The sequence below is a fragment of the Perissodus microlepis genome, chromosome 7, assembly GCF_051167445.1.
Source record: "Perissodus microlepis isolate ML-2025 ecotype Zambia chromosome 7, ASM5116744v1, whole genome shotgun sequence".
Classification (NCBI taxonomy): domain Eukaryota; kingdom Metazoa; phylum Chordata; class Actinopteri; order Cichliformes; family Cichlidae; genus Perissodus; species Perissodus microlepis.
The window spans coordinates 15,556,248-15,577,401 of record NC_140467.1 but is presented as its reverse complement, the minus strand read 5'-3'; the positions used below and the strand labels follow the sequence as shown (position 1 = coordinate 15,577,401).

General features: G+C 39.7%; 1 protein-coding gene across 6 annotated transcripts in view; it reads right to left on the bottom strand.

Annotated features, from left to right (window-relative positions):
• LOC146382830 (pleckstrin homology domain-containing family A member 5-like) overlaps window positions 1–21,154 on the bottom strand; it is an 83,949-nt gene that overhangs the window by 31,424 nt on the left and 31,371 nt on the right. For 5 of the 6 annotated variants that reach the window (XM_084933765.1, XM_084933766.1, XM_084933769.1 and 2 more), the window contains exon 4: window positions 4,346–4,429. In XM_084933765.1, the coding sequence (XP_084789891.1) occupies window positions 4,346–4,429 (84 nt within the window). Of the gene's footprint in view, window positions 1–4,345; window positions 4,430–15,224; window positions 15,772–21,154 lie in introns of those variants that run through there. The other variant, XM_084933771.1, reaches the window with a different exon arrangement.

Genomic DNA, 21,154 nt, shown 5'->3' with positions numbered 1-21,154 from the left:
CAAAGATTTACAGATACTAAAAGTTCTAAACCGAGATCAACTAAACCCCTTTTTGCTGTGGGTCCACATTACCCACATTATTATTACCATACTTACAGAACTAATAACATATGAAAGCGTGGAGCATTAACCGGTAACAACATTCATAAAACAAGAGCGCTCACTCTCTGGGCATTATTTACTTACTGCTCTGGGAACAGTATGTTGCATACTCTTATTCTTTGTTCTTTTTAAGAACTTTGGAAGTTTATAGGGCAGTGCAGCGGCCTTTTGTAATTTGCCCTTTTCAAACCCATTTTAATATGCTTAACATTAAAGTATGTATTTGTACCTTTTTTTTAATCCATCTTTTTTATCTATTTTTTAGTTATACAGCTAGAGTAGAGTCTGTGGTGTTCAAAACAGGTGTGTTGTCAGCAGGGAAGCTGCAAAGTGCCACTCATAACATGGCTGAAGGGTTTTTCTCCCATTTCTTCATTAACGTTTTCATTTTCGTTAATCGGCTGTAATAAATGCTAATACAGATGGATTGGCAAAATTCTAATATTGGCCAATTATATTGGTCCACAGACTTAAAAAAACAGTATGCTTTCAACAAAGAAGAGTCAGTGGTACAAAAGATGATTTGTCTGACAGCTCGGCTTTTATAAAGGATGTGCAGCTTGACTTTAGCTCAGGAAATGTTAGTAATGATCTCCCTGGGGTCCGTTCATAAAGTTTAGATGAACAAAACAAATGTTTCAGACAGTTAGATACACATCATGGGATTTTGTAGTACAAGTATATTGCAGAGTCTATTGTTAGTGCGCAACAACGACAAATATTAACAGACAAACACATTTAAGTTGTTTTACATTAAAAGAAATGCTGCAGTCATCCATCTGCGCTTGAGAGACACATTTCACACCACAAAACAGAGGGAAAACAAATTTGTTGAGATTGGGTTTTGAGGACTACTGTAATCAGGTAACACTTGCTCAAATACTACTCGGTCAGGAAAAGTTTATCTCATCTCATTTTGCATCATGTCATTATGTATCAAGATAGTGACAAGTAAGCTGAAAATTATTAAAGTAGCAAATTTAGCTAAAGGACAACCTGTAATAAGAAAAATAAACCCAACACTACAGTAAAACAGCCCTGTTTTTAACATTGTCCCTAACACTCTAATGGACACATACATGCACTGTGAAACAGCTGACATGCTGAACACGTGGTGAGACTGCATTTTGGTCAACATTTTTACATGTGAGTTGCTGTAAACAAATACCTCCTGTTAGCCTGCACATGATCATGCAGAACACTAAAAACAGGAAAACATTTACACAGTATAACAGAATGGTGAAGCTGACAATGACAGATATGGGTAAAGTCACGTGGCACATACAGCACTTTAGTGGTAACTTCGCACATCGCACCACAGCTGTATGTATGACACATGAGTGATACAGCCTCTTAATGAATATTATAGCAGTTTGAGAACACTAATGTGCAAATAATAGCTTTAATTATACCCTGCGTAGCAATGTAGCAGTGACAGTGTCATGTGTTCCTGTCACACATTTATGTAACTGAAGACTACAAACTGAACCTTGAAGTGAAACTCACAATAACTAAAGAAATAGAGAAATAAAGAAAGGGAAACTGTTCCTGGTTACTGTTCTTGGCTATATTAACATAAAGAGCAGCTTTGTTTTGTTAATACTTTTCAGAATGTGAAAGACCACTCAGTCTCTTGATAAGTGACAGCTTTCCGGAACAAAGTGGTATAATTACAGTACAGTATTATTAGAATTTCCTGTTAAAAATTGACCAGCCAGAGACTGGAAATGGTTGATTTTCAGTGTGCACAGCCTGAACTGGGGACCAGCCGGTCAGCCTCTCATGTCTGATTGCCAGATGATCTATTTTATTCATGTGCAGATCCTGTACACACTCACAGCCACATGCTAACATGTCGTTATCGTGGGAGCTCTTCACTGTGACTGAAGACCCAGAGTTCAGCAAAGTAAACCACAGGGAGACCGGCGGAAAAACAATTCTAACGACAAACCTAATGAGACATTTAAATCACCCTAACCCGGCTCAACGTGAACATTTTAAAGACACTAACAAAGAAAAAACAGCTAAAGCTATCCAGCGCTCAGTGCCATCCACAAGCCAGCAGCCTCAATATGAGCCTCAGTATGAGCCTCAGTATGAGCAGTCAATGGATCAAGCGATTATGAGGGAAATTACAAGGGACAAGGGAAAAAGAGAGAAAGTTAAAAGGTAACACGTAGGGACAGGTTGGAGTGGAGCTAAACCCGGGCCTCTGCAGTAGCCTTTTGGCACATGGATCAGTTGCTCAACCAGTGATCTAGAGAAGCACCCCATTATCTGGCAAAGTTACAAAAATAATTGAAAATGATGTAACTAACTGACATTTGTTTTGTTACATAAATCTGCAGTTTATTATTTGTACCTCTTTCCAGCAGCAGAGCTCTTTTTTGAGAGTTGTTTAAGGGAAAGAAGATCCTGTAACTTACTGCAGTTTAAGTGTTCATAATAAAGCTTCACATATCATTGCTATATCTACCCTAATGGGACACAAATAGGAACTCAAAGTAAACATGGCCGCTTGTCTTCTCCAATCCATTAACTCAAATCTAATCTAGGCTTCCTTTACCTGAATTACTCACTTTTTATTCCATCTTAAGGTGGGCTGAGGCAGGCTTTATGTTATACTAGACTGATTATAATGCCAAACTGAGGCAAAGATTTGTGTTTTGAGTGCATTTAAAGTGCAGAGCAGATTAAGCGGAGATTTCAGCAAGGCCTCTTTATCCCTGTGGCAGCTTAAATCCGTCTTTGCCTTTTATTACTCGTCCACGGTGCAGATTTTGGCCTTGTACTATTTTTACTAAAACAGAGCCAACTGTTGGATGAAATGCTCTGTAATAAACTTCGAATTGTGAGTCATGTAGGTTTACCGCTTTTCTGTGTTGCCTTCGCTAACTGGACCCGATGTAGGTTCTTTTTTCTCCTTTTTTTTTGCAGATTCTGTAAATGATAAAACTCAAATTGCTAAATTAGATATCATCTAGCACTGACATGTTGTGCTTCTTAGCGTGAAAAGCGGCAGAAATGTGTGAGCAACACAGTGGAGAGAGGAATGTGTCAAGAGAGTGCAGTGTCACAGTTCTGGTACAACAAGCTTCTTCACAAACTTTTTTTTCGTGATTATTCAATCTATTCTGAAGAAAAGTGCTGCTCAGAAGATTTTAGAGAGACAAATAGGTCACTACAGCATGCTCTGGAAAAAAAAAAACTTTCTAACCCACATATTGGAAAAAGCTGAAACTGGTACTCATAAAGAACGACTGGGGGATTTCTTCTTTACTGCCGAACCACTTGAGAGTGAAATTATACGTCTTGGAGCAGAACGTGTTTCAATCAGTATTCGGTGCTAAAATAAGTGACACCAGTTGTGATGGCATGATTTTAGTGGAACAATCTAGTGGAGGAGATCTACAATGAATGGGGTTTAAAATCTAACTTAGAAACTGAGCAGAGCTGAAAAATGCTACGCAGCATTAAGCTATGATGGCTAGGGTAAACCATGAAAGCGCTGTGGGCTGTGATGTAAGCTGTGTATATTTAGCAATGTTACAGACTGAAGTAAATCAGAATGGGAACTAGTTAAGGAGGGCAGTGGAGCAGACAGATATTTGTCCTCACTTTCGACATGCTGCGGACTTAAACAGTCAATCAGGAAGGTTATGAAGTTAGAGGATGGTAATGAAAATACTGGACAGAGTCATAGTGTTGATCTCCTGTAAGTAAAAGCTTGAGATGACTGACATCTGATTCAGTCATGTGGGCAAAAATATGATGACTGAAAGCAGTGTAGATGATCACATGGACGTCACACAGTTGACCCTGTACTGTATATGAAAAGGACATGAACTTCTCTCCAGGTTAAAACAAGGGCCAAAATGTGATAAATCATGTTTTCCACTATTTGATGTATGCCTGAAATAATAATGGTTTTCACTCTGGGGCCTTAGCACCAGCACTAAAATTTAAGTCTTTGAAATATGAAAAGTTACCTACAAATGTTTTTTTTTTTCTTAACAGAACCTTCCTTCGTACTGCTGAGAAATTTCTTTATGAAACCGCATAACTGAGGATGCATTGAATAGAGGCTTTGAATTCAAAGGGCAGAACTGCAAATAGACGATGGCACGGCAACAACTTATGCAATGTTGCCTACACATGAGGAGTTTCAACAGCATACTGTAGTGCTAAAATGCTGCACAGTGGCATTCTGAGAGAAAGAAAAGAAAAAAAACAAGAGACTTACTGTTCGTTGATGACAAAGATGCAGTTGTCTTGCGAGGGTAAGCCTGACACAGGATGCTTGCAGGTCACCTTCCGTTCATTGTGGCTAACGAGGAGGAGGACAGGGAAGAAAAAAAAAATACTGAGCATTGTTTTGGTCAAAAAATAAGTCTGTAAGTCTATTTATATCTACTTTTAAAAATATCTAATAGACATGCTGCTTAACAGCTTAGACACAGAAGAATTTCAGAAAAATTTAAATTTTTGCTTTTAATTTGAAACTTTTACTAGCAAAACATAAGAGAATCAAACAATTGATATTGTATATGGTAAAGAAAACTGCATACACAGTGCGGACGTAGTAGTAAGCCACACCAATTAAGAAACTGACCACACTTGAAATGACAGAGTTTAAGCCAGAAAATTTGTAGGTGTTGGGACTGATAACACATTGCCATGGAAACAACAAAACTACTGTATTAAAGGAAAAATGTAAAAGTCGATAACAATTCTATATAAAACTAAGCATGTGTCAAACTTTAGAGCCTTATGTGTAATTTCTTGTCAACTTATACCTCCTTAAATTATCTACTGTCTTTAATTGTTGAGTTCAATCTTTAAAACTATAGTCTTATTACACCCCTCCCTCAAAAAAAAAAAAAAAAAAAGCCATTCCTATTACTGCTAGTAATTCTCAGCACACTAATAATAGACCTTCTCTCAAGCCCCCCATCATGACACATCAGTCCCATCTTGACACAAAATCACTGACAATGTGCTGACCAACAGCCAACCCAATCAATTGAGTTGTAAATGGCAGTAGTCCACTGGTTGCTAGCAGGAGAGCTAACATTGCATGGAAAGCTTGCAAGCTAACAGCAAAGCGGCAGCAGCTTGGAGGCATTTCAATCGAACTAGTTTCGAGGATTAAAGACGTCTTCTTTAATAAGAAGAATGTAGACCTGGCATTTGTGAGCACTGCTTCTGAGCCTGCTCAGTAGACTGTGAACTTCATACATATTATAATTCCATAAAAATCAACTAGAAGAGATAGTGGAAACTGACCTAACTTGATATACATTGTGTCAGTTCACCAGAATAGGCACTCTAGGTACTATGGCTGCTCAATAGGGGCAAATATTCTTATGGCATGTCTACTTGGGATGGGCTTGGGAGAGAAGAGGCGTTTAAATAAAAAGTATGGCAGTAGTTCTCTTAAACAAAAACAAACAAAACATGTCAGTTTTTCCTCTTATAACTTAGAAAATAGAGGATATTTGGTACATCCAAAATCATTTGAAAGCCCAATTGAAGAAATCATGAAAATGATCATTAAAAAAGGGTTCCAGCAGGCTGTTGTGCTAACATACACTCAAAATCTAATAACAGAGGAACAAATGATGCCACTATCCTGTTGGCCAATTAGAGCGGTCTGCAGTCACTTCCACCCTGACATAATTAGAACACCAGGACAGCGACCTCACAGTCCTTGAAGAACAGCAGCGTACTGGTAAAGGAGCCAGCGGTCAGTGTGAATGGCCTCGGGGTGAGGAAGCCCACTAAACTCACTGATGGGCTTTAGTGTCACTCATGTTAATCATTTGTTGCTTTAACAGTGTCGGTGGAATACTGCCAAGACTGTAAATTTAACATCAACATACAATTTAGCTTCCTACCACATAACCTGCAATTTAGAAATAGAAACTGATAGTTATTTAGTGACTGATACAGTGATGGGGTGCAACTGAGTATTTTATACATATATTAATCAACATAATAACAAAAATGGAGACTTAACAAAACATATGGGTAAAGAGAAGACTTGCAATGTCAACAAAGGCATCAAAGCTACTCCTGCCTTTATGTTCTGGATAATTATTCTTTACTTTAACTCAGTCAGGCTGTACTATAAACACAAGAGACTCAAGCTACAGCCCAAAAATAACACAGCGTTTAAACACTGAAGAAAAGACCAAATACCAAGTATAAAATAGGGGGTTTAGTTTCATTTTAGCCTGAAGAGCAACAGTATCCACAGCCCTGGTCTATAATTACTGGAGGCTCTGTTGGCAGCAGAGCACTCTGTGCAGTCTTCGGGCAAGCCAGCGGCACCATATTTCTTTGGCATCCCTCACACATGCCTATGCTGGTCTGCATAGGTTGGCTACAAATACCAGAGAGAGAAAAAGTATAGATACACAAAATAGTGGAATACAAAAAAGAACATTCCTTTGCACAACAGTCCCAATAATGATTTCTACTACAGGATCAGCTCCAATCAATCACATTTTTCCACATTTCTAAGTTTGGATACTGACTATGACCGCTGTCAGTTCAGATGCCCTGTCATCTCCAAAAACTCTATCAATGCCAGAGAGAAAACTCTCCACGCTTGCTCTACCAAACTCCAATAACCCAAAAACATCCCGTCCTGGTCGTACTGTCAGTCTAGGCCAGTACATTTCTGGAGAGCAATCATCCAGGACGGCATGGGTCAAGCCAGACTCACCACATAAAGAGCAGACAATGGGCATAGCTAGGCACAGCACTCAATTGTAAAATGGTGGTAGAATTAGGCCAGAGGTTCTGCTCCCAGCTAAAAATCACCCAAACCAAATTCAGCGACATTCACCTGCAGTTGGCCTTCGTTCATCAAGGATCAGCGCTGTATCGTTATCAGCTCTAATCTGGGAGATGAGAGCATTAAGGAAGGGTCACCGTCAATTTGCCAAAAACTTCTTCAGAGCTCCTGACGAAGTGACTTCCTTACAGTGGCCCATCATACAACTGCGATTTCTGCATGCGCTATGCTGCATTAGGCAAGCAACAGTACACAACAAAAACAGTAATGCATTTTCACTAAAGCAGTCTTTCTTTATTCACTTTAAACTATGTAAAATTCCCATCAAAGTTAAGCCATTCAAATGCTGGCAGACCACCATTCTAGGAAAAAGGTTATTAATGACAATAATATACAATTGCAACATTTTAAAGCCCTGATCACCACGTAGTGCTTTCTTACTGCTAAGTTGCTCTATTTGTGGTGCAGGTACAGCTGAGAATTTCTCCAAAAGTGCTGCTTGTGCTGGCTTGTACAGCAAAGGCACAGTAAGCTACACAAAATGCATACATGTGGTCAATCTGTAGTGGGGCTCTAAGGCAACGACAACATCCATTACCTCCCACATCTGAGGATGTTTGCAATAAACACAAACACACATACATAGCAGCGGGAAACTCTTTAAATGCTGCAGGAAGACACTAAAACTTGCTGTTTCAGTGCAATTAAATACATTTTATATAAGAACAATTCACAAGAATAACAATGTCAAAGCCATTCATATTGTAAGGTAAAGATCTTAGAGCATTATTTTACCTTGTTAGTATGCATTAACCTACACTTTTTGGGTGAATGCATCATAAAGAACTTTGTATGTGTCAAGATACACTTCTTTGAGTGAAATAATTATGCAGTAAAACAAAAACGCACTGAATGAAAACACAAAAAGGCTGTTTAGTGTTAAAAGATTGCTCAGACTGCCAATCCCACTCCCAAACCAGCACCCTATTTACAACTTTTCAGCTTCTTTCAGCTCATTGTTTTGGTTTGGCAGTCTGGGTGGTAAAATCCCGGAGGTTCTGAAAGATGGTACAGTAAAGTAGGGGCTTGCTCGACACACAGCTCAAAGAAGTCAATTATACATTAGTTGCGCAATGAAACTGGCAAAAAAAATGGACAAACAAAAAGGAGTCAAACATGTGCTGTAGCAGCCAAAAGACACCAGACAGTTCCCAGTAGTCTGGAGACCAAACCAAGGATGTGAGGCAACTCTACATAGAGAGGACCCCTACACAGTCTTTGCTAAAATAATCAAGCTCCAGTGACTCCCGTCACAATCTCTTTCTGTCTATAGTAAGAAATTTTAAACAGGTACATGAGGAAATATAATAAAATTAGAAACTTAACACTGAAACCTGGATTAAAAACAAAATTATCAAAAATGATTTATGGGAAATGCACTCTATCCAAAAAGACAGATGAACTTAATTTACTTAGGGCAGTGTATTTACATGTCTGTAATTAATCCACCTGAATCTGAAAAAGAAATATATTACCTCTATTAAAAGAAATATTAAACTATTGAAGTATTCTTGAGAGTTGACAAGCTACAAGGCTGTTAGAGCGGCACAAGTGCTGACCCTTAAACACATACCACACCCTCCTGACATCCACCAGGTTACCACTGAAATGTCAAGGGCAGGGGTGTCCAACTCCAGGCCTCAAAGGCTGGTGTCCTGATATCACCCTGGGTCAACACACCTGAATTAAATGTTTAGTTCATTACCAAGCCTCTGGAGAACTTCAAGACATGTTGAGGAGGTAATTTAGCCATTTAAATCAGCTGTAGACAACCTGCAGGACACTGGCCCTCGAGGCCTGGAGTTGGACACCCCTGGTAGGGTGTTAAGGCTGTCGTCCAATAACAAACAAACAAAAAACCTAAGAGATGGTGCCTTTCAAATGAAGCCCCATACATTCATGTTGATATTAGATTTTTGTGGTTTAAAGCTTTTCTGTTTTTTCCCTTATGGGTGAAAACTCTGAAAACAAGTGGTGGATGTTGATTAACCCTAACCCCAACCCTAGGTGTTCCACCAGTGACCTGGTGGATCTTAATATTCTGAAACATACTGATATAAATTAAAGTTTCAAAGATAGCTGAAGTACCACGCTCAAAATGAACCTGACTAGGGCTCTTTCATTTAAGGATACAAACTATGTACCCTTACATGAAAGGGCTGCTCTCACAGAGGTTTATAGAGATGGGCAAGCTGACACAAGTCAGAGGTCAGTGTCTGTATAGCACACCTTTTTGGACAGAAGTAATTTGAGAAGATCCTAAACATTCCCATCACAACCATCTGTGCCTGTATGCAGGCCAAAAAAGGTATGATGATACAATATACTTTTTCTGACCTTTTTAAAAAAGGAAGGTCCTTTTTTTAAAGCAACCTACAAAGGAGCTACCCTTTCCATCTATTCAAGCTATACAAGAGAAACATTCACAACATGATTGACAGCCTTGACAATAGTGAGAAAAATTTCCTCAAAATCAATTTTGCTGTATCCATATGGCACTGGGAGCTAAATTCAACCATGACAGGAACACGCTACAGAACAATTACTGGCAAGAAATGTGGCTCGATTTCCTTGTTGTAAACAACATGAGGGCCTTCCAAAAAATATCACTAAACCTTAGTCCTTAATGAATGTTGATGGCAGTCATTGTTTTAACAAAAAAAAAAATCAACTTTTACTGTGACCTCCTAACTGTGAGTAAATATGTTTTGTCCCCTCATCCAGCTAATCTTAGTTTGCAACAACATTTAAAATAGTCACACATGTTCTGCAGGATGTGGTCTGTGGTCAATACGGTCCAGATTAAATTAGCTTAAAATCACAGTGTTTTACTGTAAGACGGGCATGTGGTAGTAGAGCAGAGACGCATTGTTTCCTCTACATTTTAGTGTAAGATCTCTCCCTGTGTTTGTTCATGGGGCGGGTATGGGTGAAGTGCACCCACAGGATCTTCTGCAGATGTACAAAAGGTGCGGGACTAGGAGTGGGAGTAATGACCGACCACCCTGCAGTGAGGAGGGTTGGGGAGTTTTCTGTCTCCTGAACTGTCCTGTCCAAAATAATTAGCAGTGAGCTGCAGTAATGAAGAGCTTAAGGTCTGGGAGGGGGGGGGTCACTCCAGCACTCCACAGGCTAAGCTTTTTATTGCTTCGGGTGGGACTTTGATCCCATGCTCTCGTTCCACTGCAGTTTAACCACAAATAACTAAGAGGCTGCAAGAAAGATCCATACCATTATAGAGAGAGGGATAGGGCTCCATGAGTTTTGACAACATATAATTGGATTTTAACACCAGAACTTAGGAACCCTGTTGAAATCTCATAAAATATCTTTGATGTTTATTCAACAATCTTGAGCTTAAAAAAAGACTTAATACAGTGATCCTAAGTTTGGTTAATTTAAAAATAAAAAACTTAATAATTAAGATTATTAAATCCTTGGTTTCTACCAATAAAAATATTAAGAAAAAACCCACTATAAACAGCGGTGGTTGTCATATATTTTGCTGTCAGTAAAAAAGGAGGGGAAAAGCCACTGAAGGGGATTTCCTCATTCTGTGTTCTGTTGAAAAACTGGAAGAAATTCCCCCCAAGTCATGGTGCAGAGTTTAAAAAAACCACTGTGGCAAATTTAGATTTTGAAAAAGGGCTTTTCAAACAAACTCTGCAACACAAAGGTAACCTTGCAAGGGTAAAAGATGAAGCACTGTCCCAGGACGACTTGAACTGATGATTAAGTGACTTTACGACACAAAATCACATCAATTAAACAACTTGAAATGGTAAAATGTTCCACTTCTCCAGACAGAAAATTCAAATTCTGCATTTTCTGTAACTGCTTTCTAATTCTGGGAAAGCTCAAGCAAGGAAACCCATGCCGCTTTCTCTCTCCTCACAACTTCTATAAATACATACTGCCTGACCACAGCAAATGCATCCTATTTTTAATTGAATGCCTTTATAACTGCCTCAAGGTCTCTACAGACTGGGCATTCAAGTGTGCAGGCAGGTCAGAGGAGTCAAGCTATCTAGCCTGCATTCTTAAAGACATGAACCAATTATAATGATGCTTTAATCACAGGATAAGTGAGAGCATTTGGTTCTTGATTTTTTGTTTATAAAAAAAAAAATATCACACACAGCCTAGTAAGATGATCCTACAAGTGCTAGAGTAATAACATATCATACTACTCAAAGTAGATCAGATGGTAGACAATCATCAAGAGTTACCATCATAAATACATTATATATCTGCACTGCAGCACATTTAACTGCGTTTATATGTTGTTATCTGGCAACCTTCACCCCTAGTAAAGCCCCACCGATATACATATGGGCACAGCCTGATATTAGCTGTTTGTCAGTGTATCAGTATTAACAGTTGATCAGAGTAGACCCAGATGGAGCGTAAACGAGTGATGCACAACTGTGAGAATAAAACAAGTTTATTTTTAATTGTAGTTATTTTCTCTCATATCTAATAAATAATGACACATAAGACATGTCAGGGAAAAAGTCATCAGCCTGATTTATAAATCACCAAATACGGTATTGGTATCAGGCTAAACCCAACTTCATATCTGTAATACTAGAGGATCACACTTTTTTTTTTTTTTTTTTTTTTTTTTTTTTTTAAATTGAAAGGATATTAAAGGAAATGAATTTAAAAATGTTGCTTTGTCTCTTAAACAAATGAAACATCAGCTCATCAAACAGACCCTCATAATGATAATTCTTTTGGCAATGGTCAAAAATCTAATCCCATTACACGAGAAGGAAGTTGAACATCGGACAAAGCCCACAAGTGCCAATTGGGGTTTTCGTGCCATCAGGTAAGTACTCCTAGCAAGCATGAAAAGAGTTAGGGCTGGTATGGTACTCTCCAATACCACATGGATGCTGACCAGAGGTATGAATAGCCCTCCTCACAATAGCTGAGCTGAATAGGCAGAATAGGCAGTTTATGAGAGGGTGTGTGTGGGGCAGTGGGAGAAAAGACAATAAAGGACAAAATAGCAGCTCTGCAGTCCACACAAGTCACAGGACAGACAGTGTTCCAAAATGTAGTGATGTGGTGATGAAAACATGATAAAAACACACTGTGCTGAAGCACAAATACTGCAGAAAATAGAACCCATAGCTTAATCTGGAGGCCTGATTAGCTTAGACCTTCACCTTAGACCTTTAAACGTATTCACAGAAAACAGCTGCTCATTCGGGCAATAAATCTGATTTTTTGCACAAATAATTAAATTAGCAGCTCAACTGAGGCAGCTGTGACTGCGAGCAAAGTGTGTCAAGGTGACACAGCTGAACAGGCAATTCAAGCAGATTTCAGAGTCATGGAAACAAGCTGCCTTATTGTGGAAAGAAAAAACAGACACGAAGGCTGAAAGAAGTGAAACCAAGCATTTATGGGGAAAATTTAGGAAGTATGCTGGAGGTAAACACCTATGTTTGTAGACTAAGCTACACTGTGACCTTCTGCCAGAGGCCAGTCCCAGCTGTTCCTCATTAAACAAAAGGAATGGTTCCTTAAAGGTCTGCTGATGAACCAAATACTATCTTCCCACCCATACACTTGCCACACATCTAAAGTTTCTACCTTCACTTTCAGTGTTGTGAAACTTCCCTTATTAAACTACTCCATGTTCAATTTCAAGCTTCATTAAAGACAACACTAGGCTTGCATACAAAACGGCTGTATCAGAAAAACACTGTATTTATATTTGCACATATAGAAATTATGCCTATATACCATCACTATCACCATTTGTAGAGCTACCACAGCTATTTAGGTCTGTTGCAGGACAAAGAGCATAAGTGTGGCACCCCAAAATAACACAAACTCTAATCAAGGTCAGCTCCTTAAAGAAATAGTGAGAGAGGCTGTGGTGGTGGTGGTGGTGGAGTAGTCAATCAAATGCAAAATTAAGAACTGGACTATTGACTACTATTTTTTTATATGTTCAAATTTCTAAACATTAAAAGGTTAAGCTTAAAGTGAGAAGTAAGAACAGCTTTTATGTGTTCATTCCCCTTTTTTTGCTACATACTGGAGTAAAGAGACAAATTTTAAATCATGCAGAACTGAAAAGGTTTCCTCACCACAGGCTGCCTGCACATGAGCCCGAGCCTTTCCTCTGGTGTTTTTTTTTCCCTACTTACAAAATGCATGAACACATTTTTGCTTCTGCTGCCATCACACAACTACATGTGAATCTAAAAGACAGAGTTTGAAAAGGAAATGCTTTGAAACCTTTCACCCATTGTTTTCTATCCATATATCTCTGCAAAAATGTAAACAGTACACAATAACAATTGGTTTGTACACAACTGCATTTCAACGGGCTGACATCCATCTCAAGTTTTTGCCATTTTGCTGGTTTATCTCTCATGAGTCGATGATTGAAAACAAATGGGGCCCCGCCCTTGCCTGTCCTTGATGTCTTCTGCTCAGTGACTGCTGGGGCTGGATCAACAGAGATCATCAGGGCATCTGTTTATCTCCATTATTCTGGGCCTGCCCTGTGCCTCCCATTCATAACATTTATTTGGATAGCTTATCTAAAGCTACCTACCCATCCAAAATGTTCAAATCAACTCTTTATACCTTTAAAATTCCAGCTGAAATGTCTAAAAGTCCAATTTATATTAAATCACACTGATTGGTTAAAGAGACATTAGCTTGTGAATGCTGTTAATGTTTTGCAGAGGACTCAAGTTTAAGTTGATGGAGTGTCCAGCCCAGAGTAGATCCCATTCATAAAACAACAGTGGGTATATGGACTGAATACACTCACAAGCAAAGTGAATGAATACTAACAACAGAATGGCTATTCTTCTCCTTTTCGATTTGACAAGTGTCTCATCCTTACTGTGATACGCCACTATGTTCCACCTCTGTATGCCAACATCCAATTAATGCTCTCCACTCTAACTTTATCCCATAATCACTTAAACCCCACTGAGTCCTGACCACACTAGTCCCCCCACAGATATACCATTTATATGTTGTTCAATTGTAAGGGACAAATACAGAGAAACTCCATCTCCAGTCTAAATGCAATAAAATCCAAGAACTACCTTTACAAATGATGCTTGAGTATGATCCGCAGCTCATACATGAATGTAGAAATAAGGAAAACAGCAAACAGCATGAATAAAAACACATCTGATAAGGATAGGAGGAAAAGGCTCAACTACTTAATTGTTTGGTTATTCCAAGAAATTCTGGCATAAACCACAAAATCCAAATTAAAAAATAAAATCCAGTCTGTCACAACGTAGAGCTTAGCAGTTTATTAAAAGAGTGCATGGTCTCGGTCACTGCTGGAAAGACTGTAATTGTGGCTCTACTGACTGTGATGGACAGATAAAAGGTTTTAAAGATCACAGAACCACTGCGCAGATCAGTACTGTAAGGAATTAAAAAAAAACTAATACAACAAAACAGAGCCATGAGGGTGAGAACTGCCAGGCTTGAGGACTGCTTGCAGTTAAGTGATGGAAAAATCTGAAAAAGTGAGATGGAAATGCTTCTTCAATAGCTGCAAATAGTGGTTTAAAACTTGCACCATGAAACCATGATAATACACTCGGAAAAGCATGAAACTCGATTTGCATCAACAGCATTCAAAAACTAAAACACAGAATGAGAAAGTCTCAGATTTTATTCAAGTATTTCCCCTGATGTGGCTTACTTAAACTGCTGTCTCCATCAAAACTCCTGTTATCACATTTGACCACCAGTAAAACATTTAAAAAAAAGAATAACATATTTGAATTCAACTGCTTTGATCCAAAGTAGAGTAGGAAGGAAGCGTTTCTCACACCAAGCTTGAACCATTGCACTTAACCATAAGGATGATCTATTACACGTCTTTAACAAAAACACGCGAAATAGATCAAAGATACCACATAAGGAGTCATAAACACCACAGCATGTGTGCCATTACACAAACAAGAACCCCAACTAAGATAAAATGCGGTATTATGGAGAATGGTAGTGTCCAGCATAAAGCCATGTAAAGAACAAAACGCTGACTGGGAGCCTGCTCGGAGCTGATTAGAGCTGCAATACAGTACAAGGCAATCACGGGGGCTGCATCTCAATAGCCTTTTGCTAGCATCAGCCATCAGCGTCAATACATTTCACATCCCGAATATCCCAAATCACTACCGCCTTACTTCACAGTAAATCCCGTTCAGTGCAAGTGGCACGCAGTACTGCCTGAGGTCTGCTTGTCTTTTTTACTTACAAAGAAACGCTTCCATGAATGTCCAGGCGGCATCAAATCGCAGTGAAGTCAAGCAGGCGAGAAAACGAGCAGGTAAAACAAAAAAGAAAAACAACATCAACAAACACCGTCTTATCCAGATGTGAACGTTGCAAAAAACGACGTGAACAGTTTGTCAGTGAAGAACAAGCGTGCGTCGTGGAGTGCGCTTTCCCCGTCCGCGGCTGCTCTGCTCTCACACACGGCTCAGTGTGGACTGCTGACTGCCTCGTGCGCCCTGTAGTAGGGACACAGTGAAACACGAGAGGCGATGATGTCACGGTCCGGGTTTAAAGAAAGGAAGGTAGCCGGTGGCGTTCTCTTTTTTTTTTAATATATAGAAAAGCACAGCGGTACAAACCCGCCAATACCACGCTGGCACAGTCTGATTCACGCAGGCTGAAAGACTTGAAGGGCTCCGGTGTGGTGAAGGCGAAATTAAAAAAACAAACGGAAGACTGATGGACTTTTCTCCACAGTAGCCACGCAAGATTTATTCTTGAAACGCAGTTTGCAAATTTCCCAAACTCCTCCGCTCATATGGGGTGGGGTGGGGGGTATTATAACTGCATGGAAAAATACGGGGAGCCCAGTAACAGCTGGACACATTTATAACTGAACCACATCTGAGATGGAAACATACACCATCCCTCCGATGTTTATTTAGGAATGTATCCAGGCAGGTCAATAATGTGAATATCAATGAGTCTGAGCGCTGTAGCTCCTGGGTGAGCCGAACTGTGTTATTTCTGGCATTTACTGCCTTAAATATGAATGTGGGTAGGTGCGCCTCCTTCAGCTCATTCTTCAACAAGTCCTGACAAAGGGCCGTGTTGAAAGTGAACTCAGCCTCATCCTGAAAATATTCTTTGGATCATAGCGATAAACGTTGCTGTGAACATGTGGAAAACATTGAAGCCATTGTGTAAGCACGCTTAAAATATTTAACTAGTTTTTCTTAGCTCTGGTTTTTGATTCCTTTGCATCCCAGTTACTGGAACTGTACTATCTCTGGTTGAGGCTTGTTAGTTTCAATAGGACAGAGCAAGAGAAAGAAGTGAATATCAAGTAGATTCAGCAGGGAGCCCGCAGCTATTGAGGACATGAAAGCACGGACAATGACCCCAGCCTCTACCAAGAAGCCAAACAGCTCTTCCACTCATCAACCTGCTGGGTGCAGTGAATGGTGCAGGAAGACACCCAGGGTCAGTCAATGCACTCTTAGTGGCTGCTTTTCTCTCCCTTTTGCCTCTGTTTAATAATACTTCAACACTCCTTAAGGAGTATACTGTATCTCTCAAAGAGACAGATTTAAAAAAAAAAAATGCCTTCAAATACTGAATGTATTTTTTATAGGCAGCAAATGCAGTAAAGCGGCATTACACATTATAACGCCATCTGTAATACGTGAACTACCTTGACCAGCTACATAAATAATGCATCGAGCTTCCATTACAAAGAGAGCAGTAAAGGGGGTGTATTCACTCCTTCAGCCATCCTTGGTCCTCCAGGGAGAGCCTCCATGTTGGCGCTCAGAGCTAGGGGATATGGCCACCACCTGGGGCACAGAACAGACACCATACCCCAAGAGAAAGCAGAGGGAGATGGGAATAATGAGTATTTGGCAGATATATGATAAGATATTTAGTGACCCAATCCCAGGAAGATGAATCCATGGCGAATGAAGATCTTGTGCTCCAACGCCCACACAAAAAAAAGTGTCAGAGGGGAAAGTCAAAGCAAGCTGTTCAGCCATCTGCGTATGTGCTGTGTGGTGAACATGGTGGTTTTATCCAGGATGACTACATCAGTGTTTGCTTTCAGTGCCCAAATCAAACAGCAAACAGCAGTCTATTAATCTACACAAAAGTCTGTCCACTGCCAAGGTCTTCACTTTGTTACATAAAAGTGTGACAGGGTGGTTACAGACAACAGCGCATCCACACATTTGATTCTCACAAGAACCAAGCTCTGTTTAACAAGTTTTATCAAAGTACTCCCTTGGAAAAAAAAATGTTTCTATCTGCTCACTCGTTGTAAAGCTTGATTTATAGTCTTGTGTTGAATCCTATGCTGTAGTGGGAGAGAGAAACTGAGATAATCATGTTGCACTGTGAGCCAAAACACTGAACAAAAGTTACTCTTACTGTAGGAAACAGAGAAGACTTCAGAATCGATTTAGTCTATAGTCTATCTAGAGCTATGAAAACAAATAAAAACAGCTTATGTGCTTGGAATAAAACTAGCTATTGCATTAGCTGTGCACCAGTCTGCTTTGCTGAGATGTGTACTGTGAGCTCTATGAATCATGCTTAATTCCATCTAAGGGCATCTATGAGAATAAAAAGAAAATGTAGCCCTTGCAACCACCAGGTCTGTCTCAGTTACCCCAAGGCACAGATCTGCAGGATGTTTTCAAAATCATACATGTCACAACTTCAGTAGCTCAGATTTGTGTGCCTGGCGGCTTAAAAAAAAAATGAAACCAGTCCCGATCAACCCAGCCACTAATCTTTTGTTACAATTGCAACTGCATGCTATTTGTTGTAATCTTTTCATTTTTTATAAATTAGGAAGCATGCCAAAGTTAAACCTCACAGCAGAAAAACCCCAGAGTAGTTTCAGTGGGAGTGAGAGTCCTAAAAACTGTTCCAAGAATTAGTTTAAGTGGGGGTATAGCCAAACCAAGGTTATACAGAGTCTGTTTCATCCCAAACCAAAACTCAGCTACACTTAATTTTATGGCAGTGCACCATTAAGCTTTATGAGCGAAAGGCTAACACAGTGGGGCAAGCTCAGATCTGTTGATGTTATCACAGCAGAATTATTTAACTTCACCCCTCCTGTCTGGCTGTCCAAGCTGAAAGCCTTTAAAGAAACAATGCACCTTCTGTGGAAGCAGATACAGAGGCTGTGAACAATAGCAACATCTGTGCAACATAATGCAACTTGAACAACAAACCTGTAATACACCAACTTTAAAAAGGATCCTTTGGAATTGCACCTTATCAGGCAGGTGATGAGTTATGTGTTAATGGTTTTCTGTTTTTGACTTATAATGAAGAGAGAACCCCTCTGGACCTTTATTATTTAAAAAAGTTAAAGGTTTCATAGTGTGCATGACATGCTATGTTAAGAGTATAGTAAGTATTTTTTGAGGTTGCTTAACTTGGATTGGATAATAGAAAAATTCCATTTTATTTATGTAGTGCCAAATCATAACAACAGTTGCCTCGTGGAAGTTTATATTGTAAGGTGAAGACGCTACAGAGAAAAAGCCCCACAAATCAACCCACCACTTTGAGCAAGCATTTGGCAACAACAGGGAGTAAAAACCCTTCTTAACAGGAAGGAACATCCAGCAGAACCAGGCTTGGTCAGGTGTCACAGCTTGATTGCATTGTCACGTCATATGAGAGTTTACGGTCCAACAATTTTAAATCCACTTCAAAGAAGTTTCAGTAATCCTGGCTAACAGCAGCTAACAGACACTAACAGCAGCAAAAAACTTAACTTCTTAAAAACAGAAAAGTCTCATTGACGTGTATCTCACTCCTTTCATAAAGGTTTAGTCTCCTCCAGAGTAATAGATGTTAACATTTGGCATATTGACAGCTGAGGTAAACAGTGGACTGACTGCCCACACTCACCACAGATGAACAGTGGCCAGAGTTGTTTGTCCTACAGCGGCCATTCTAGCTAGGATTGTGCACTTGAATTGGAAGGGTTAAGAAAACAGAATTCATTTGACAGCAATCTGCAATGTACTGACATCTAGTGGTGAGATTTTACACAGTGTAACTTTAAAGTAAATTTTGGGTACCATTAGGAGCTGACTGTACTTTATTCTGTTCTAAAAGCATAATAATACTACTTAGTCTAATAACATGTGGTTAATGTGCATTACAGGACCTTTGGAGCCACATAGTAACCTAACAAAGAAGCTAAAAAGTAAAAAGAAATTTAAAAAACTTCTATACATTGGCAAGGCAAGGCAAGGCAAGTTTATTTGTATAGCACAATTCAACAACAAGGTGATTCAAAGTGCTTTACAGAGACATTAGAAACAAAAACAAATAAAAAGCATGATTTAAAATTGATTAAAACAAGCAGACAAACAAACAAACTAATTAACAAACAAACAAACAAAACAGTATATAAAATTAAAACAGATAAAATCAGAACAATAGATAAAATCAGTAGTTAAAATGTACGTTTTGAAATTTAAGCTTAAAAGTGTGGATTTGGTGCTTTATTCAAATGCAGCTGAGAACAGGTGAGTCTTCAACCTGGATTTAAATAAACTGAGTGTTTCAGCTGATCTGAGGCTTTCTGGGAGTTTGTTCCAGATATATGGAGCATAAAAGCTGAATGCAGCTTCTCCGTGTCTGGTTCTGATTCTGGGAACTGATAAAAGACCGGATCCAGATGACCTGAGGGACCTGGAAGGTTCATACTGGGTCAGGAGGTCACTGATGTATTTTGGTCCTAAACCATTCAGAGCTTTATAGACCAGCATCAGAACTTTAAAGTCTATCCTCTGACGGACAGGCAGCCAGCGTAAAGACCTCAGAACTGGACTGATGTGGTCCACTTTTTTGGTCTTAGTGAGGACTCGAGCAGCAGAGTTCTGAATGAGCTGTAGTTGTCTGACTGATTTTTTAGGTAGACCTGTAAAGATGCTGTTACAGTAATCAAGCCTGCTAAAGATGAATGCATGGACTAGTTTTTCCAGGTCCTGTTGAGACATCAGATCTTTTATCCTTGATATATTCTTGAGGTGATAGTAAGCTGATTTTGTTATTGTCTTAATGTGTTTTTCTAAGTTTAGGTCTGCATCCATCACTACACCCAAATTTCTCGCCTGGTTTGTGGTTTTTAGGTGTATAGATTGAAGTTCTCTGGTGACCTGTAATCGTTTGTCTTTGGCGCCAAAGACTATTACTTCAGTTTTGTTTTTGTTTAGCTGGAGAAAATTGTGGCACAACCAATCATTAATTTCCTCAATGCATTTACCAAGAGCCTGTACAGGGCCTCGGTCTCCTGGTGACATTGTGATATATATTTGTGTGTCATCTGCATAGCTATGATAGTTCATTTTGTTGTTCTTTATAATCTGTGCCAGTGGGAGCATGTAAATGTTAAACAGAAGGGGTCCCAAGATGGAACCTTGGGGAACTCCACATGTGATACTTGTCTGCTCAGATGTGAAGTTACCTATTGATACAAAGTATTTCCTGTTTTCTAAGTCTAAGTACATTGGACTGATTATTAGTGGGCAACAGAGTGCTTCTCTTCAGGTGTAGCTGGAACTAGAAGTTTCATCTCGTTCTCGGCTGACAGATCTCAGGGAGAAGCTTTCAGACTCATTAACTGCCCACTCAGAGTCAGTGAGAGACAGGAAGGGAGAGGAAATCGCTAAGTGTTCACACTGTTTATCCACTCTCAAAGGAGCCTCTGCTACCTGCCCACTCGCTCTCGTCTTTGGCTCTTTCCTCTTCCACCTACACTCCCAAGCTCTCTCCTTTGTCGCCAAGGTGCAGATTATTACCTGCCAGTGTTCTGAAATGCTGCACGTACAATGGCTGCAACTAGCAGTAGCCTGAGGTTCTACTGTGAAGAAGCCACACAGAATCAGAGCGGCACGTTTTCCAGCACTCTGCAGGGGCCTCTGTTCCTACTGTGTGACAGCGAATAAAATACTGCATGCATAAACAGTTCAATTCCCAGCTTGTCCCCAGGGAGCCGGTGAGAAGACGGGCTGATATGGCCACCCTCTTGGTGTGCCAGTGTGTGAGAATGGGGGTGTCTCACGCTCCAGTAATTAGCTGAGTGTGTCAGATGGAGCTGAAAAACATTTCACTCCTGTGTGCCTGAGTGAGCGCATCCAGACACACAAGACCAAGATAAAG